The 16,876-nt window shown below is 34.7% G+C and overlaps 2 protein-coding genes across 9 annotated transcripts in view; one reads left to right on the top strand and one right to left on the bottom strand.

Annotated features, from left to right (window-relative positions):
- The window catches only part of TRAPPC13 (trafficking protein particle complex subunit 13), a 42,916-nt gene extending 30,770 nt beyond the window's left edge, over positions 1-12,146 (top strand). For 3 of the 6 annotated variants that reach the window (XM_013062469.2, XM_004764543.3, XM_013062473.2), the window contains exons 8-13: positions 2,499-2,516; positions 4,468-4,601; positions 6,704-6,902; positions 8,057-8,157; positions 10,395-10,545; positions 10,669-12,146. In XM_013062469.2, the coding sequence (XP_012917923.1) occupies positions 2,499-2,516; positions 4,468-4,601; positions 6,704-6,902; positions 8,057-8,157; positions 10,395-10,545; positions 10,669-10,776 (711 nt within the window). In that variant the 3' untranslated portion in view covers positions 10,777-12,146. The remainder of the gene's footprint in view (positions 1-2,498; positions 2,517-4,467; positions 4,602-6,703; positions 6,903-8,056; positions 8,158-10,394; positions 10,546-10,668) is intronic. The other 3 variants (XM_013062470.2, XM_013062474.2, XM_013062471.2) reach the window with 3 other exon arrangements.
- Positions 12,147-13,843: 1,697 nt separating this feature from the next.
- The window catches only part of SGTB (small glutamine rich tetratricopeptide repeat co-chaperone beta), a 45,549-nt gene continuing 42,516 nt past the window's right edge, over positions 13,844-16,876 (bottom strand). For all 3 annotated transcript variants that reach the window (XM_004764535.3, XM_013062475.2, XM_013062476.2), the window contains exons 10-11: positions 16,747-16,830; positions 13,844-15,457 (exon numbers count right to left, since the gene is read on the bottom strand). In XM_004764535.3, the coding sequence (XP_004764592.1) occupies positions 15,346-15,457; positions 16,747-16,830 (196 nt within the window). In that variant the 3' untranslated portion in view covers positions 13,844-15,345. The remainder of the gene's footprint in view (positions 15,458-16,746; positions 16,831-16,876) is intronic.

Genomic DNA, 16,876 nt, shown 5'->3' with positions numbered 1-16,876 from the left:
TTTAAAAAAAAAAAAAAACAATAAAAGTAAAGTAGAAAAATTCTACTTTATCTTGGCTTCTGGAGTTCCAGAAAAAAACGATTTCCTAATGGGCCCATTACTCCTGCAAAAGTCATGTCTTTCCTACCACTGTCATAAATATTAAAATACAGTATTTTGAAATGAAAATTATGTCTTTATTACTCTAAAGTTAATGATCAGAAATTTGTAGTCCTATGTCAAATTTGCATGTATTTTTACCATCAGCATCTGAGTTTTTATTCAATATAATTTGTACTACAGATGGGCATACCAAGAGTGGAATCTTACCTGCAGTAGAGTACTATTAGGACAAAAAGTGCATAAAATAATAAAACTACCTAGTATAGTATATGTCGTGAATCTGAAGTACTGCATGAAGTCTAGGGCTGAGATTTTACAGTAGTCTTCAGAGAAGATGAGAAGGGTAACTGGAGTGGAGTACGGAAATAATAGATGTTGGAAACATTAAAGTGTCAAATCAGTGAAGGCATTCCAAGCAGAATTACAAATGCACATGGAATATGGAGTACATAAGTAAAGAAAATGCATATTTCATGGGAAGATACAGTCTCATCAAGGGGATTACTAGCTCCCCCTACTAGTTTAGAGTTAACATTTCTTTTCAGGGCTAGGGGAGTTGCCATACTACATGTGTATGCTGCCTTTTTTGTTTTACTGGAATACTTTTGATTAATTATAGTATAGCTATTCCACTTATTAAATTTTAAGTGGTCTTAATTTATTGTTTTGCTAGGAAAGAGTTCATCCATAGTATGAGGGAAGATAAGTAACTATTTTGCAAGAGTATATATGTTTGCAAATTAGAAACAAACAGTGCTGTAGGTGGTCTTTTTTCTTATAATTGGCTCCTAAGAAGGCACATATTAAACTATTTTAGGTTTTCTTTGCTGCAAATGTAGTGGTAGATTAAGATACTTGTCAAATAGTTGTATAACATGAATATTTAGAGTGATTTTTGCAGTTTTTAAAATTACTTGTTATTCCTTGAATAATATTATAAATGTGATATACTCCCCAAAAAGGAAGGGTGAAAAAAATCCCACAATTCCACCACACCAAAAAATAATGGGCTTTTCATTAATCCATGTTCTCTTTCAGATTTTACTAACTTATGTTTAGTACTGTTTTTATAATTATAGTAACAGAATGTTGCTTTCTTCAGTTAACATTATATATAAACAAAATTTGTAATCTTTGCCAACAAATGTCAACTAAGAAAATATGTAAAATTCTGAACCTTTGAAAATAGATATTTCTTTAAAAACCAGCAGTAAACAAATAGTATTTTTAGGGCCTCTAAGATATTCGGTATCACCTATTAGAAAACAAATACTATTCAGCCTATGGGGCCAAGCAGATTCTATTGACCCCAACTAGAAAATTCAGGTAAATTATAGGAGTTCATAAACCACACACATATCGGTAGGTGATGTTTATTACTTTGTGCTGTAGTTCTTACACATTGACTTTTATTAACCCCACAATTGTCTCAAACATGTTTTTTTACTCTGTTTCTAATAATTCTAGCAATATGTGAATCACTGAAAGGAAAACAAGTTTGTTATGAGAAATTTTGTTGCCGTCTTATAAAATAGGAAAGAAGATTGGTGACATTAGCAACTAGGTTCAAACATTGGGTCACCTGCTGGGAATAGGGCTCCATGCCAGGTAGTAGAGAGAAGTTAAATATAAATTGGGCATCTTCCCAATCCTCAGGGTACTTAGATCTAGTGGAGGAAACAAACATGACAAAAATGCAATGTAAGTACCACCTGATCATGAAGTGTACTTAGATTCTGGGAACATCGGAGATGAAAAAGTATTTTTAGCAATGGGTTGGACAAAAGAGGCAACATTTGAGATGACCCTTGATAAATAAGTAGCCTTAGAAGTATATATGAAAAAAAGACAAACTATAAAATATATTAACAAGAAAAGAATAAACTCTCAGTTGTCTGATGTGGTCTAGCTCAGCATTTCCTGAGGTATAATGCATAGAACTCTAGTCACTGAAGATGCTTCTTGAAAAAAATGCTTCCATTATTAGATAAATTTAGGAAAGGTGTACAATACAGTGTATATCTACTCTGATTGTAGAAGAGAACTTACAGGCATCCTAAGTAATCCGTGAAGAATTACGGTGTAGGTAAAGAATTTATAGAACTAGAAAGAGATGGGTTATACCTTTCTCACCCAAATTTGTCCTTGAATATTTGCTCCTGTTTAAATATTCACCTGTAGTGTTCTTCATTCATTTAACCATAGTAGTTTCACCTTTTTAGAAAAATGTCATATTCCTTTGTTACTTTCTGTTTACTTCTTTGTTTTACTAATGCTGTCTTGTTTAGAAAATTAAAAAAAAATGCAGAAATGCATTTTATTTTAAAGTTAGTTATTCTTTTTCTTTAACATTTAATTCTGATTTTTCTAATTTTTCTTTTTTATTTTTCCATTAGAGTGACCTCAGTTCTGTGGTAATTTGATTTTTTATTATAAATTTATATGCTTTTCTTACTTACCACTTTTTGACTCTGCCTAATTAATCTTTCTTTATGAAACATAGTGGAAAAACAAAGTTAGTTATGAAATACCACATATGTGATTTTAAAAGCTGTATCTAATTTATACTTTTTATATTATATCGATTATCTTTGGGAAAAAATTAAATTGAAGATTAAATTATCATACTGAAACAAGTATGCTCTCATTTTTAATGTTTTTCCTTTGGGTTCTTCCTAAAAGAGGCATGTGAACCTTGTTAAAAATAGCCTTGGATTTTTCAACATCTTCTTAAATAAGATTCTTTACTTTTAATTCTTTGAGGTAAACTCTCTAGTTGACATTTACCTTCAGATGCACAGTGGTTTTAGTTTTATGTCTGGGTCAGGTAAAGTTGGCCCTTTGACATTAGTAAACAGAAGAACCTCTGTTTACTAATGTCAAATGTTCCCAAGTTGGCTAAAGTCATATTTTCAAATTTCTATTTAATATAAACAGCACTTGCTTATAATATATGACTTATATGATAACAACATTGACTGCTGTAGCACAGAATTCTTAATTTTTCAAGTGTCAAATTACTTTGTACTAACTTAAACTAACTTAATTTTCCATTATGCTGCTTGTTTTTCTTCCATTTTATCTAAGCTCTTTCTAAACTTAAGCAGAAAAATGCATTTTAAAATTTGAAATGTGGGCCTGTGGTAATTTTGTTTTTAAAGCAATGGATTGATGGGATATATTTACTTTTTTTTTTTTGAGGAAAAAGTAACAGGATAATGCTTTTAAGTGGCACATTCTTTTAGATTGATAAATCATTATATTTCAATTTTCATTTGAGCACATGTGCCAAGAACTAAAGAATCTGTTTTAGTTTAGATAATAATATATTACATTATAACTTCATCATTATATTTTTGGAAATGATTTCCATTTTCCTGGATTTAATATTTAAAACGTTTCTTCAGTGCCAAATTTTTTGGGTCATAGCTTGTTTTATAAATTTATTTTTATATATATTACTCTGAAATTTTTGAACAAAATAATTATTGCATATCCTTAGTGTGTCACATTTTATACAGATTCATTTAGAAAATGAACCAAGTTCTGTGTTCCCCTTCAGATATATACAAAAAAAGCCAAATCACATGTAAAGAAGGATGTTTAATATAAATCTCAATTTTAATTCCTAAATTTTAGGAAATAAAATTTTTATACAAAAGTACATATTTAAATTACCCATTCATTAAAATATTGCTGAATAGCATTAGTCTCTAAGGCTACAGAATACCTTGTGTTTGATTTAAAAGTTCTTTGACTTTCAACTATAATTCATTTTTTTCCCTGAATGTACATTTGAAATGAACCAAGAAATCACTAATGGCCACTAACAAATTGCTTTAATTGAAAAGTTAAATCCTATTATAAAATAGACTGATTATTCACTGTACTGGTGGTCTTTATACTTTCTAAATTGAAATAATATGACCATTGAAACTATATTATGATAGAATATTATAATGAAGACCTAATTATATTAACATGTCACTGAAATGATAGGTACACAGGTATATTCATCTTACTAAATGACATTTTAACATTTTAATGATTTACTAGAAGAACTAGGATATCTTGTGAATGAAATTCCAGTAAAATAACTATTTTTGGATGTTGCTACAAAAAATGTAGTTATCCCCTATCCATTGTTTGACAAGTTATCAGTTAACTAACCCTTGACTTTCCCCCTGTTAATTACGTTAGGGTGAAGATTTCTTTTCTTGCATTAATTATGATAACTTTGATTTGCAGGCATGAACTAATCACAGTTGTGGTTAATATTTTTTCTTCATTAGATCAGATATTTTTGTTGAGGTAAATATTTTAAATACCATTACACTTTGGTGGATATTTTTTTCATATCCTCAGACTGATGAAGTATTTCTGGAAGCCCAGATTCAGAATATTACAACCTCACCCATGTTTATGGAGAAAGTTTCATTGGAACCATCTATAATGTACAATGTAGCAGAATTAAACTCAGTCAGCCAAGCTGGAGAATGGTAAATATGAATTATAACGTTTTTGTTTTTAAGTATATGAACTTTTCTAACACTTGTTATTCTTAGATGGTTTATAATTTGTATTTTAATTAATAGACCTTATTTTTCTTAGGGACTTTTTTTTTTTTAAGATTTTATTTGAGAGAAAGAGTGAGAGAGACATCACGAGCAGGGGGAGAGGTAGAGGGGAAAGCAGACTGCCCACTGAGCAGTGAAACCTCCCCCCTCCAAGTGCCACTGGATCCCAGGACACTGGGATCGTGACCTGAGCCAAAGGCAGACGCTTAACTGACTGAGCCACCCAGGTGCCCTCTTAGAGAAGTTTTATGTTCACAGAAAAATTGATCAGAAACAGAGTTCCCACATGCCCCTCTCTACTCATAGTTCCCCTATAATTTATACCTTCTTTTAATGTGGCATATTTGTTCCAGTTGATGAACCAGTATTGATACTTTTATTCATTACAGTCCATAGTTTAAATATGGGGTTCACTCTTTATGTCCTACATTTTGTGGGTTTTAACAAATGCAAAGACATGTACTCACCATTACTATATTATACAAAATAGTCCCAGTGCTCTAAAAATATCCTGTGCTTTACCTATTCATTCCTCCCTCCACATAAAAATAAAAAGATCCTAGACATTTGCATTTTATGTTTTACTCTTGGAAGCACTCAGTCTTTTAATTTTTATAATAACTCAGTGAGGTAAATCTAAAACTGTTCTTCATTTCCTGCAAATGATAAAACTGAGGCATGGGAAGGAATGATGGAGACATTAGTAAGGTTAAAGATGAAGGGTGAGTTTTAAGAATATTCTGTCAAGGGGCGCCTGGGTGGCTCAGTCGGTTAAGTATCTGCCTTTGGCTCAGGCTGTGACCCCAAAGTCCTGGGATCAACCCCTGCATTGGGGTCCCTGATCAGCGGGAAGCATGCTCCTCCCTCTCCCCTACCCCTGCTTGTGTTCCCTCTCTCACTCGCTCTCTCTGTCAAATAAATAAATAATAACATCTTTTAAAAAAATATATTCTGTGAACATTAAAAGAAGTGGGCATAGGAATGGATCTAGTTTTTCTGCAAAAATGAATACATGTATCTTTCTATAGGTGATTTAAAAGAGGAGGAATAAATATAAAGTTGACTTTAATACAGATAAGAAGGTAATAGCTGGAGAAAGTACCTGATTTTGTTCATCAAGAATGAAAGAAACAGGGGTGCCTGGGTGGCTCAGTAGGTTAAAAGCCTCTACCTTCGGCTCAGGTCATGATCCCAGTGTCCTGGGATCGAGCCCCGCATCGGGCTCTCTGCTTGGCAGGGAGACTGCTTCCTCCTCTCTCTCGCCTGCCTCTGCCTACTTGTGATCTGTCTGTCAAATAAATAAATAAAATTAAAAAAAAAAAAAGAATGAAAGAAACATTTACTTTTTATCCTATTATGGTTAAATTCAGTAAAGTTTGTAGCCTTCCATATTCCCACTGAGGAAAACAGTAACTTTCCAGTCTTTCCCTGATCTTTTAGTTCATTTAAAAAATGATCACTTTGTTTACAATGGTACATTTTCTAAACTATTTTTTTTAAAGATTTTATTTATTTATTTGACAGACAGAGATCACAAGTAGGCAGAGAGGCTGGCAGAGAGAGGAGGAAGCAGGCTCCCTGCCAAGCAGAGAACCCGATGCGGGGCTCGATCCCAGGACACTGGGATCATGACCTGAGCCGAAGGTAGAGGCTTGAACTCACTGAGCCACCCAGGCGCCCCTAAACTATTTTTTTTAATTATAGAGAAACGGGACAGAATACTTTAGGTTTTGATTTGTTGCATTTTTTTCAGGTAATTGATACATATCTAGTATTTTAAGTAATATATTGGATTCTATTATAAAGAACGTAAAGATTTTCCATATCATCTGAAAAATTTAAAGAAGAATAAATCTTCTAAGTTCAGGTCCACTTCCATTTGTATTGAAACCACTGAATTGTTCTATTTAAGATATTTGGATGGTAAATCATTCACTTCCTATCCAAAGGAACAATCACAGCCATGGTTTTTCTTTTAAAAAACTCTTGAGAATTTTCTCCATCTCTCTCTTCACTTCTCTCAGTTTAACTACGTTTGGATCCAGAGCATATTTGCAGCCAATGGATACACGCCAGTATTTGTACTGCCTAAAACCCAAAAAGGAGTTTGCAGAAAAAGCAGGCATCATTAAAGGAGTAACAGTAATTGGAAAATTGGATATAGTGTGGAAAACAAATCTAGGTGAAAGGGGAAGATTACAGACCAGCCAACTTCAGCGAATGGTGAGTCTAGAAAAAAATGTTGGAGGGGGTTTTGGTGCTTGGGCGGGTAGATAGTTACAACAGCTTAAATTTTCCTAGGTGCATCACTAAAAATCAATGCTCTAAAAGGCATTAATATTACCAGTAAATAAGAGATAAAAGACTAAAAATCTTACTGCTCTTTAGGCAGAAACTTGATATTGAGATGAATGAAAAATATTCAGATGTTAATTTATCCATAATACATGGTTTATTATTCTACCAAATAGAAATTAAGTTACTGCTCACCAATTTTTCCCTCCTGTGGTAGCTCATGTTCATTGTTCATCTGATTTCTACTACTTTGAAGGTTTCTTTTCAATGTCTTGAAACTCTTGGACTTCCTACATTCACCAACTCAATTCATACTTGTTTAAAGACTTTGAGAATCTGAGTTGTCTGAAATTCAGAAAGTGAGTCCTGTTAAAGTTGTAAGCATTACTTGAATATTTTACCTAATTTCTGCTCTTAAAATAGGGATGGTTATAGTCCTTTCTCTTGTGCTAGTGAGAGTATGCTACAGAATGTTCCCTTTATGCTGAGTATTACCTATTGGGATATAGTCTTTAAAAGTCATTCTTATTATTTCAAGTAATAAGTTGTGGGGGGCAGAAGTTATCACCAAGCCAATTTTAAAAATACAACTGTTTTAGCTATCATCTTGCTATGGATGTTCCAAGCTTTGATGTTTCTATGGTCTCTTCCTGCTTGAGTGTCTTGTGGATGGACATTGTTTGTTTGTTTTCCTGGATCTTTTCAAAGCAATTTTACTCTATCTGCCTAGGCAACAATCTTTCCTTTTTAGAGTTATATATGTATAAGCTATAGGATCTTTGGAAAGCCTCCATTTAAGTTCAGACCTTTTGAAATTTCTTTACTATTTACCTATCAGATTCATTTGATCTCTACTGAACATGGAGTAATCACAGCAAACCCAGTCAGGGTCCAGAGTGTTGTTCTACAGGCAGTAGTAGCAAAAGAAGTTGGAATGGGGAACAATAGAATGATTGGGAAGTATTTTCTCTAAACATCAACTTGGAAATGGAACAACTGTTGAGTAAATGTGCTAGTGTGGTACCTTTATTAAAGTGGGAGGGTTCTGTGATGTATGTTAACTCTGTTGCTTTTTCTCTTAGGCTCCAGGTTATGGAGATGTTAGGTTGTCTTTGGAGGCAATCCCAGATACCGTAAACCTAGAAGAACCTTTTCATATTACCTGTAAAATAACAAACTGCAGGTAATGGCAGTGTTTGTGGATGGGTGCCTTTCCTCTTCACCTACGTCAAAGAATTAAAGTCTTTTGAGTATGCTGATGGAAACCACCTCTGATTGTGGTGTTCAATACTATAAAGTTCATCTGGTAGCTGTATACATTACATTTTTTGAGGTCTGACTTTATTTGGCATTTTCTGTATTTTATTTCATTCATGCATTGTCCCCTATGAAGTAGGTACTACTATTCACAATTTACACAAGAGAAAACCAACGCAGAGGTAAAGTGACATACTCTAGCTGAGAGAGCTAGAGAAGATGGGGCCAGACTTTGAAACCAGGTCTGTTTGACTTTAGAGTCCATGCTCTTTTCATTGTTTACATTTCCTTTCACTTCAGATTACTAAAGCATGGGGGCACCTGGGTGGCTGAGTGGGTTAAAGCCTCTGTCTTCAGCTCCAGTCATGATCCCAGTATCCTGGGATCGAGCCCCACATCGGGCTCTCTGCTCAGCAGGGAGCCTGCTTCCTCCTCTCTCTCTGCCTGCCTCTCTGCCTACTTGTGATCTCTGTCAAATAAATAAATAAAAATAAAATCTAAAAAAAAATTACTAAAAGCTTGAACAAGTCACATTTTTATGGAATAATACAGTATAGATTTAATGTAATAAGATTTTTCTGAGTTACATTTATGGTTGAACTGTATCTTTAGCATTAAGAAGGTAAAAATTGGTTATGAATTTAATATAAAGAATCAGTCATAGTTTAGAAAATGGGGCCTTGTAACAGAATATAGTCTAGCTGTTGGGATGCAAAGAGCACAGAGCTTTGAAGCCAAAAAAGCCAAGGATTAAATTCCAGTCCTATCACTTATGGTAAAGCTTATATTACCTGTTGGGGCATTTTGAAATTATTGCAGGAATGAATCCTATCCCATATAATTTGAATGTATACTCTTTTAAAATTCCATATGCACTCCATAGGAAATATTTATCCTACAGAATTACAAAAATACCTTTCTCCCTCTGAAGTTAGTGACCCTCCCATGTACAGTTAATCATTCCTTACTCTGTCCTAGCAAATTTTTTATCGTTTTTTTTTAGTGACATTTATATATTGTTATAATTTTTAGTCTCTCCCTTACTAGATTATGCATTATTCAACAGAAGGGATCATGTCTTACCTAGCATTGGGAATGCATTGCCTGCCACATCATGGAAGTTCACTAAACAGCAACATGCATAGGGTGAAGACCCTGTGTGTATAGGTGTGCTTTTGGATTTTTTGTTTACTTAAAGTTTGAGGTGTAGCAAATCAATTAATGGCCAAAATAAGGAGCCAACTAGAAGGAAAAAAGAGCTAAAACAGTTGAAAGTAGCCAGAAATGGTAGTAGAGCAGAGGCCTATATTTTACTTTGAGCCTTTTGGTTACTTAAAAAAAACAAACAAAAGGGGGCGCCTGGGTGGCTCAATGGGTTAAGCCTCTGCCTTTGGCTTGGGTCGTAATCTCAGGGTCCTGGGATCAAGCCCCGCCTCGGGATCAGAGAGCCCGATTGGCAGGAAGCCTGCTTTCCCCTCTCTCTGCCTGCCTCTCTGCTTACCTGTGATCTCTCTCTCTCTCTGTTTCAAATAAATAAAATCTTTAAAAAAAAAAAACAAAAAAACAAAAAACCAATGTGTGTGTATACTGTCATTGACAGGTTTTTTTTTTTTAAACATGTTTAAGCTAAACTGGTGATATCATTTATAAGCAGAAGCAGTCTTTTCATGTGACCAGTGAACAAACCTGAATAATATTTACTTAGAAATCTTGTCATTTTCTGTGTTATCTGCATTAAAGAAACATAAGTTAAATAGCAAAAAGACTCAGTTTATCTTTTTCTTTCCTGTAGAGTACCTAACAGAAATAGAAAATATAGCAGCAAGAGTAGACACAGATGTCTGGAAGTCTCCCAGAGAAATGGCAGAGCTGTTAACAGATCAGCACCAGGGGGCCAGGATTCAGTAATAGAACCAGAAGGCTTATGCCCAGACAGGCAGCTCAATCTCAGTGCCACTTTAAACCCTAGAAGATGCCATCTCTCTATTTTCCTGATTCTGTCTTAAGTGGAATAAAAATTACATTGTAGCTTTTTATTTCTGATTGTGCTTTTTATTCTCCTGGATACCCCAAAAACAAATTCATTGGCACTAAGTGGAAGAAATACCAAGTACCGCTTTGTGAAAGGAACAAGATTTATTCCTGTCTTTTTGATTCCTCCAGCAGTGAAAGGACTATGGATCTGGTTTTGGAAATGTGCAATACCAATTCTATCCACTGGTGTGGCATTTCAGGAAGACAGCTTGGAAAGCTGCATCCCAGTTCTTCTCTCTGCCTTGCCCTTACTCTGCTGTCTTCAGTACAGGGACTGCAGGTGCGCTTTCTTTTCACTCATTTTGGTATCTGGGAATGTTAACCCATGGGCATTGACTCTTTCCACATTTCTCTGGTAATTGCCAATGTATGAAAATTCATGCCTGTATCTTTCTCTCAATAGAGTGTCTCCGGCTTAAGACTAACAGACACATTCTTAAAGAGAACATATGAATATGATGACATCGCACAGGTCTGTGTAGTATCTTCGGCCATTAAAGTGGAGAGCTGAAGATTTCCAGTGCTTTTCATGGAATTTCACAGAACTGTCTTTTTTGTCACCTTTGTGAAATGATCAAGTATACAACAAAAATAAGTACCTATTATTTAAATTTCTTTCCTGACAAAGTTAAAATATTAAATATTTGTTTTGAAAAGAACCATCTATTGATTTTATCTTGTGAGTTATATTCTGAATGGACATTTGTACATTTTCTCCCCTCAGCATATTCCATTTCTAGATAACCATTGGACTTCGTTTTCCTGACGCTCTCTATTTGAGGCTGTTTGTCCCTAGCAACTATCTGGATTGGGTGGTTAGCGAACATTTTATGTAAAGGTCCAGATACTAAATATTTGTCTTCACAGGAGATGTGGCTGCTGTTGAAAAAATTCTGCTATTGTAGTGGGACAGCAGCCAGTAGGCAAAAAGAACAAGCAGTGTTTACAGGAACAGGCAACCGGCCAGATTGGGCCTAGGCCATAGTTTACTAACCTTGATCTAAAAGATACAATTGTTTAGAACTTCAGATTCTTATAATACTTCATTTAAAATTTTCCAATTAGCCCCAGTTTTTTTTCCTAACTCTTCAGTCAGCAAATAAAGCTTAAGACAACTAGAGTAATCCTCATGTACCCTTATGTTACTAACACAGTATGAGTTCTCCCTAGTTTTCAGTTATTCTTTTTGTACATACCTATGTTTGTGGTTACATATAAACACACATCTAAATTTCAGTTGCTAACAGCAGATCAGAATGGGTTTAATTTCTTGGATTGTTGATTACTCTGTTAACTTTTAACCAAGAATCCTGATAATTTCCTAATTCTAAGCCAAAAAGTCCTGGGTTTGTTTCACATTGAAAAATAAGCCACTTATTTTCATAAGGCATATTTAAAGGATTTCCACCTTCTGCTATTTGGTTTTGAACTCTAAATCATGTATTAATACTATAAAACTGTCTCTGTATGTAGTCACAGTGATTTACTTATTCCAGGAACAAAACAGTAAGAAAGTTAAGATTATAAACAAGTTTGCAACATGAATATAATAAGTTTCAATATTTTGTAAGGAAACAAAGCGTATGCTGTTAAATAAAAACTTATTTTCATAAGTTGAAATTCAAGGATGTAAATATTATTGCTTAAATGTTAGAGTGCATTAAGTCAAATACAAAAATTGGTTTTTCTTAAATGCATAATTATTTATTGCCATGACAAATTATTTGGTCCAGAGTAAAGCTATATTCAGAATGAAATCTGCCCCTTAAATTTCACTAATAACGAACTATCTGTGCAAAATAAAGTGCAAGCAGTATAAAGCTGAAATCTTTCTTCCAGAATGAGTAAGATTGATTAAATGATAAGACTTTATATCCACTGCACTGTGTATTTTGAATGTTTTTTAAGCATCTTCTCATGACTGAACCTTCTGTTTCATTGTTCCCGATTTTAAAGTAACATATAATGGTTAAAGTCTCTTTTTATGATAGACACTATCCATTCTCTAACTAAAGGTTAGCCAATGTCATCTTGGGATCTGTTGAAACCATATTATAAAAATTAGCTAAACAGTTTGGTACATTAAATGAAAATGTCATTTGTATAAAAGGGACCTTTTAAGTTTTACATAGCATCATAACAGCTATAACTATTACAATGAAGTATGGTTAACAGAAGCCACTCATTCCTAAGTAGAATGTATATAAAGATTTACTTTAATGTCCTCTTGTTCCAGATAAGCCAGGAAAGTATTTGGGGCATCCCTTATCATTTTAAGAGTAGCTAGCACAATCCATCTGCACAAAACTTCCTTGAAAAAATTAGCAGTGCAGTGATTCCAAAGTGATGAAGGTATTTGAAGAACAAAACTGACTTGAATAGTATGGAAATCCAGATCAGTGGACAGATACCTCAACTGAATTTGTTTTAGGTGGTATATAAACCAAGAAACAAACTAGAAAGTTGAAATGGAAGGAATAGACCAGTGCTTCATAAAAAGAATGGCTTACCATAATTATAGATATTAGCAAATCAAGACATCGTTTTAAAGTTTTTTTTTTTTTATTTATTTATTTATTTATTTGACAGAGAGAAATCACAAGATTTTGGTAGGCAGAGTAAGATAGCTAAATAAACTCGATCCCAGGACCCTGAGATTGCAAAGTGTTATCTCTTCTTCTGTTTTTTCTTATAATGCCTTTGTCTGATTTTGGTATCAGAGTAAATAGCTAAATAAAATGAGTTGCAAAGTGTTATCTCTTCTTCTGTTTCTGAAAGAGAGAGTGTAGATTTGATAGTATTTCTCCTGTAAGTATTCAGTAGAATTTACCACTGAAATCATCTTGGCCTGTAACCTGCTTTTCTGGAGCATACCTGTTTCTTCCCTGAGCTTTGCTAATCTTTATCTTACAGTGAATTCATCTGTTTCATGTAAGTTGTTCAGTATATGGACCTAGAGTTGGTCACTCTATTTTCTGATTATCCCTTTAAAGTCTGAAAGGCTGTAGTGATATCCCCTCTTTTACTTCTGGTACTGTTGATTTGTATTTTCTCTATTTTCCTAGTCAGCCATCTATAGGCTTACCAATTTTATTGATCTAAGAGCATTTTAACACAGTCAAGATAGTTTTGCTAGAAACTTTCTCTTACCACTGGATAAGAGTAGCTAATTTTTGTTGTTGTTGCTAAGCAAGCTGTATGCCCAACGTGGAGCCTGAACTCATGACCCCGAGACAAAGAGTCACATGCTCTACCTACTGAGCCAGCCAGGTGCCCCAGGAGTAGCTAATTTTTAATTGTGGATCACCTTTCGCCTTTTCACCTTTTTTTTCCCCAGAACAGTCCTAACTTTCATGTGAATGGTTAGTACTTCATTCTGTTTAACACTTGAACACTAGGACCTGAATTTATGAAAAATTAAGTTGGTTTAGATGGAATACAGGCGATTTAATTCAGAGGATCTAAAATTTTAAGTACTGCTCTTCTCTGGGCAAAACTATGGATTTATATGGGTCATCTTTGTAACCTGAACGCAGGCATTCGGGTATTTGCTGGTTTGAGGCGATACCTCTACCCTACTTTTGTTCTAAATTAGAGTCCTTGGACCTACATCACAACCACCTGGTATGCTATTTAAAATGGTGATTCCTAGGCCTTACTACAGGACCTGTTAAATAAAAATTGAAAGTATGGCTCTGAAACTTCGTTTTTAATGAATTCTTACAGTGAAATTACAGAACCATTATTCTAAACTCACAAGGGGAAAGAAAGGAAAAGTTGGTATTTGAACTTCTAGATTCCAGGTCTTCTGAGGAGAATAGTTATAGTAAGGCCCTGATCATCATGAGTATTACTGACTTAATTTTATATTACTTTTTCAGTTGTCTCTCACACTTGTGAAATTGTTATGTGTTCACCCAATTTTACCAATTCCGTAATTAACAAAAGAAATTCCAGTTAGAATGGTCTTACCATCGCTGTAGTTAAAGCCATGCCATTAATACTTAATGCCACATTTCTTAACTACTATGAATTCTGATTTCAGTGAAATATTTTAAGTCCCCTATTAATGTTTACATTGCATCAAATTAAGATTAAGCATAAAAGCAACATGCCAAGCCAAATTACAGCAAAGGTTTACATGAACAAGCAATGATAGAAGTTTTTATAATCCATCAAATAATTAGTGAGTTTTTAAAAAATCAGTATTTATATGCACATAATTAAATGCCACTTAGAAAATCCTTGAGGGTCAAACCACTGGCTTATTTAAATGTAAATATATTTGAGAGTTCCCATGGCAAAGTCACCACTGGGGAAATTGTGCAAGATAAACTGAACAGTTACACAAAGGACCTAAACAGTACCATTAAGGATTTCTAAATGTATTTTATTATGTACTTAGAGTAATTGGCCATGCTAATGTTATCAAGACCAAACTGCAGGCAAGACTGGTTAAGAACTATGCAGAGAACCTGAACATCCTATCTTTACTCTCTGTACATTCACAGCATCTATTTTTCTTTTCAAAACAACCCTTGCATCAAATGCTGCTTTCCACCAGCTCTTAGTATTCCGTGTTACCCTTCAGAACAAGCAGCATTAAAGATAGTACTGGCCCCTGTGATCTATATTTAGTACTGACAGCACTATCAAAATGAAACCTAGACAACAAATTTCTTTTCTCCAGACATGCTATTCAGTGGCCAGGATATTTCTAAACCAGCATGAGAAACCTTTCCCCTTGGTCATCTCCATCAAACTCAAATGGGTTTGCTTATGGGAATCCAGAGCTAGAGAGCTCACCGATAAACAGCCTTACTGTTCAATATATATACTCTGCTATTCGGTCTAATATACAAATATGATGATGAAGATTTGAAAATGGAACCCTGTCCAGTACTATACTGGCACTCCACAGGGCTACTGATCATTTGTTTACAAAGGAGTCACGTTATGTTCAGTCTATTTATGACAAACCTATCATCTAGACAGATTGATTCTTTGTTTTGGCCACTATCTACAGCAAACACTTAAGAGCCATAATCATTTGTGCTCTGGGCCAGGGTCCCTGGTCAAGTCACGAATGTTCTTCAGTACTGCTGCTGAATGATCTGCTCCGGATATGATTTCTAAGTTGCTCTATGAGTTCAGGATTCTGTTGCTGTATCTGCTGAGCAAACTGCTGTCCCCTGGAGTAAAGAAGCAAAGTGGTATGAATTAGGGAACTTGCATATCATACCCATGCAGACAGAACCGCAGAGGATGTGGGTATTGCTCAAAGGGAACTTTTTCTATAAAAACCAATCTAAGGCTCCTGATTTTAGGATCTTCCAGCTACCAATACCTCCATATAGCATTATTACAGTTCAGTGTTCTTGATAAGAAATGAAACAACCATGCTAAAAAGTGACTTCCTGAAATCAAGGTGAAATCCAGCCCCCCTAATGCTTAACCACAAACAACCAAAGGGCTGAACAGTACATGCTTTCATTGCAGGCGCTCAAATATAATACAAGGAATTTTTCTTCTCACTATATGATAGGTGTCACATCCATTTTGGTTACATATATGTTACCTAACATAATTGATTTTTACAAAGGCAAAGAACTTTAATACAAATTCCTGAGTATATAATCTTCAAGAGTTACATATCGCTATAATCGTGCCATGTAAAGATCACTGTAAAAATGCAATCTTGTAAGTAGGGTTACATGGTTGCGATCACAAAAAGCAAATGGTCCTTGTGTCTTCATATAAAATTTCCAGGGGCAACGTGACACACAGATGCAAAAATCAATTCAAAAAGCAGAGAATCTTGGGGCGCCTGGGTGGCTCAGTGGATTAAGCCGCTGCCTTCGGCTCAGGTCATGATCTCAGGGTCCTGGAATCGAGCCCCGCATCGGGCTCTTTGCTCAGCGGGGAGCCTGCTTCTCTCTCTCTCTCTCTCTCTCTCTGCCTGACTCTCCGCCTACTTGTGATCTTTCTCTCTGTCAAATAAATAAAATCTTAAAAAAAAAAAAAAAAAAAAAGCAGAGAATCTTAAGCAATGTGGATGGAAGTGAAGGTAGTGTGCTTAATTAATGAGAAGATCAAAGAGTTCCTCTGGTGATGACATGCATTGAAAAAGTTCAAATAAAGTAGTCACCTAAATTGTCGGGACATTAATATATGGAATATATCATTTTTAAATATATGAGTGTACCTAAATTAGTACATACTTTAAGTAGATATTTGACTTTCATCTACATCCTTGAATAACTATTCAAATCTGCTGGAAAACTTTTTCATGGGTACAGATCTGAATTCCTGCCCTTCAGTCTGAAATTCCAAGTTATGAACTTCTTTAGATTGAGTAACAATGAAGCCACTGATACTAATAGTCAAAGAAAAAAATTTTTAAAGAAAGTCCTGGTCCCTTCACTTTAGAGACAAGCTATCAAACAATTTTTTTTACTATTTCTATTTAAGTAACACTTACGCTTGGATGAGGCTAGACAGGTCAGTTAGTCCCCCAACTCCAGCAGCAGGTCCCCCAATAGCATTTGTCATCATTCCTGACATTCTAGAATAGGCAAGAGATACATCACTGGAATGAGTATATTCTTTAA

This window comes from Mustela putorius, unplaced genomic scaffold, assembly GCF_011764305.1.
Source record: "Mustela putorius furo isolate JIRA1106 unplaced genomic scaffold, ASM1176430v1.1 tig00000145_pilon_pilon_pilon, whole genome shotgun sequence".
In the NCBI taxonomy this organism is placed as follows: Eukaryota; Metazoa; Chordata; class Mammalia; order Carnivora; family Mustelidae; genus Mustela; species Mustela putorius.
Note: the sequence above shows the minus strand (reverse complement) of the source record. Positions and strands in the feature narration are given on the sequence as shown.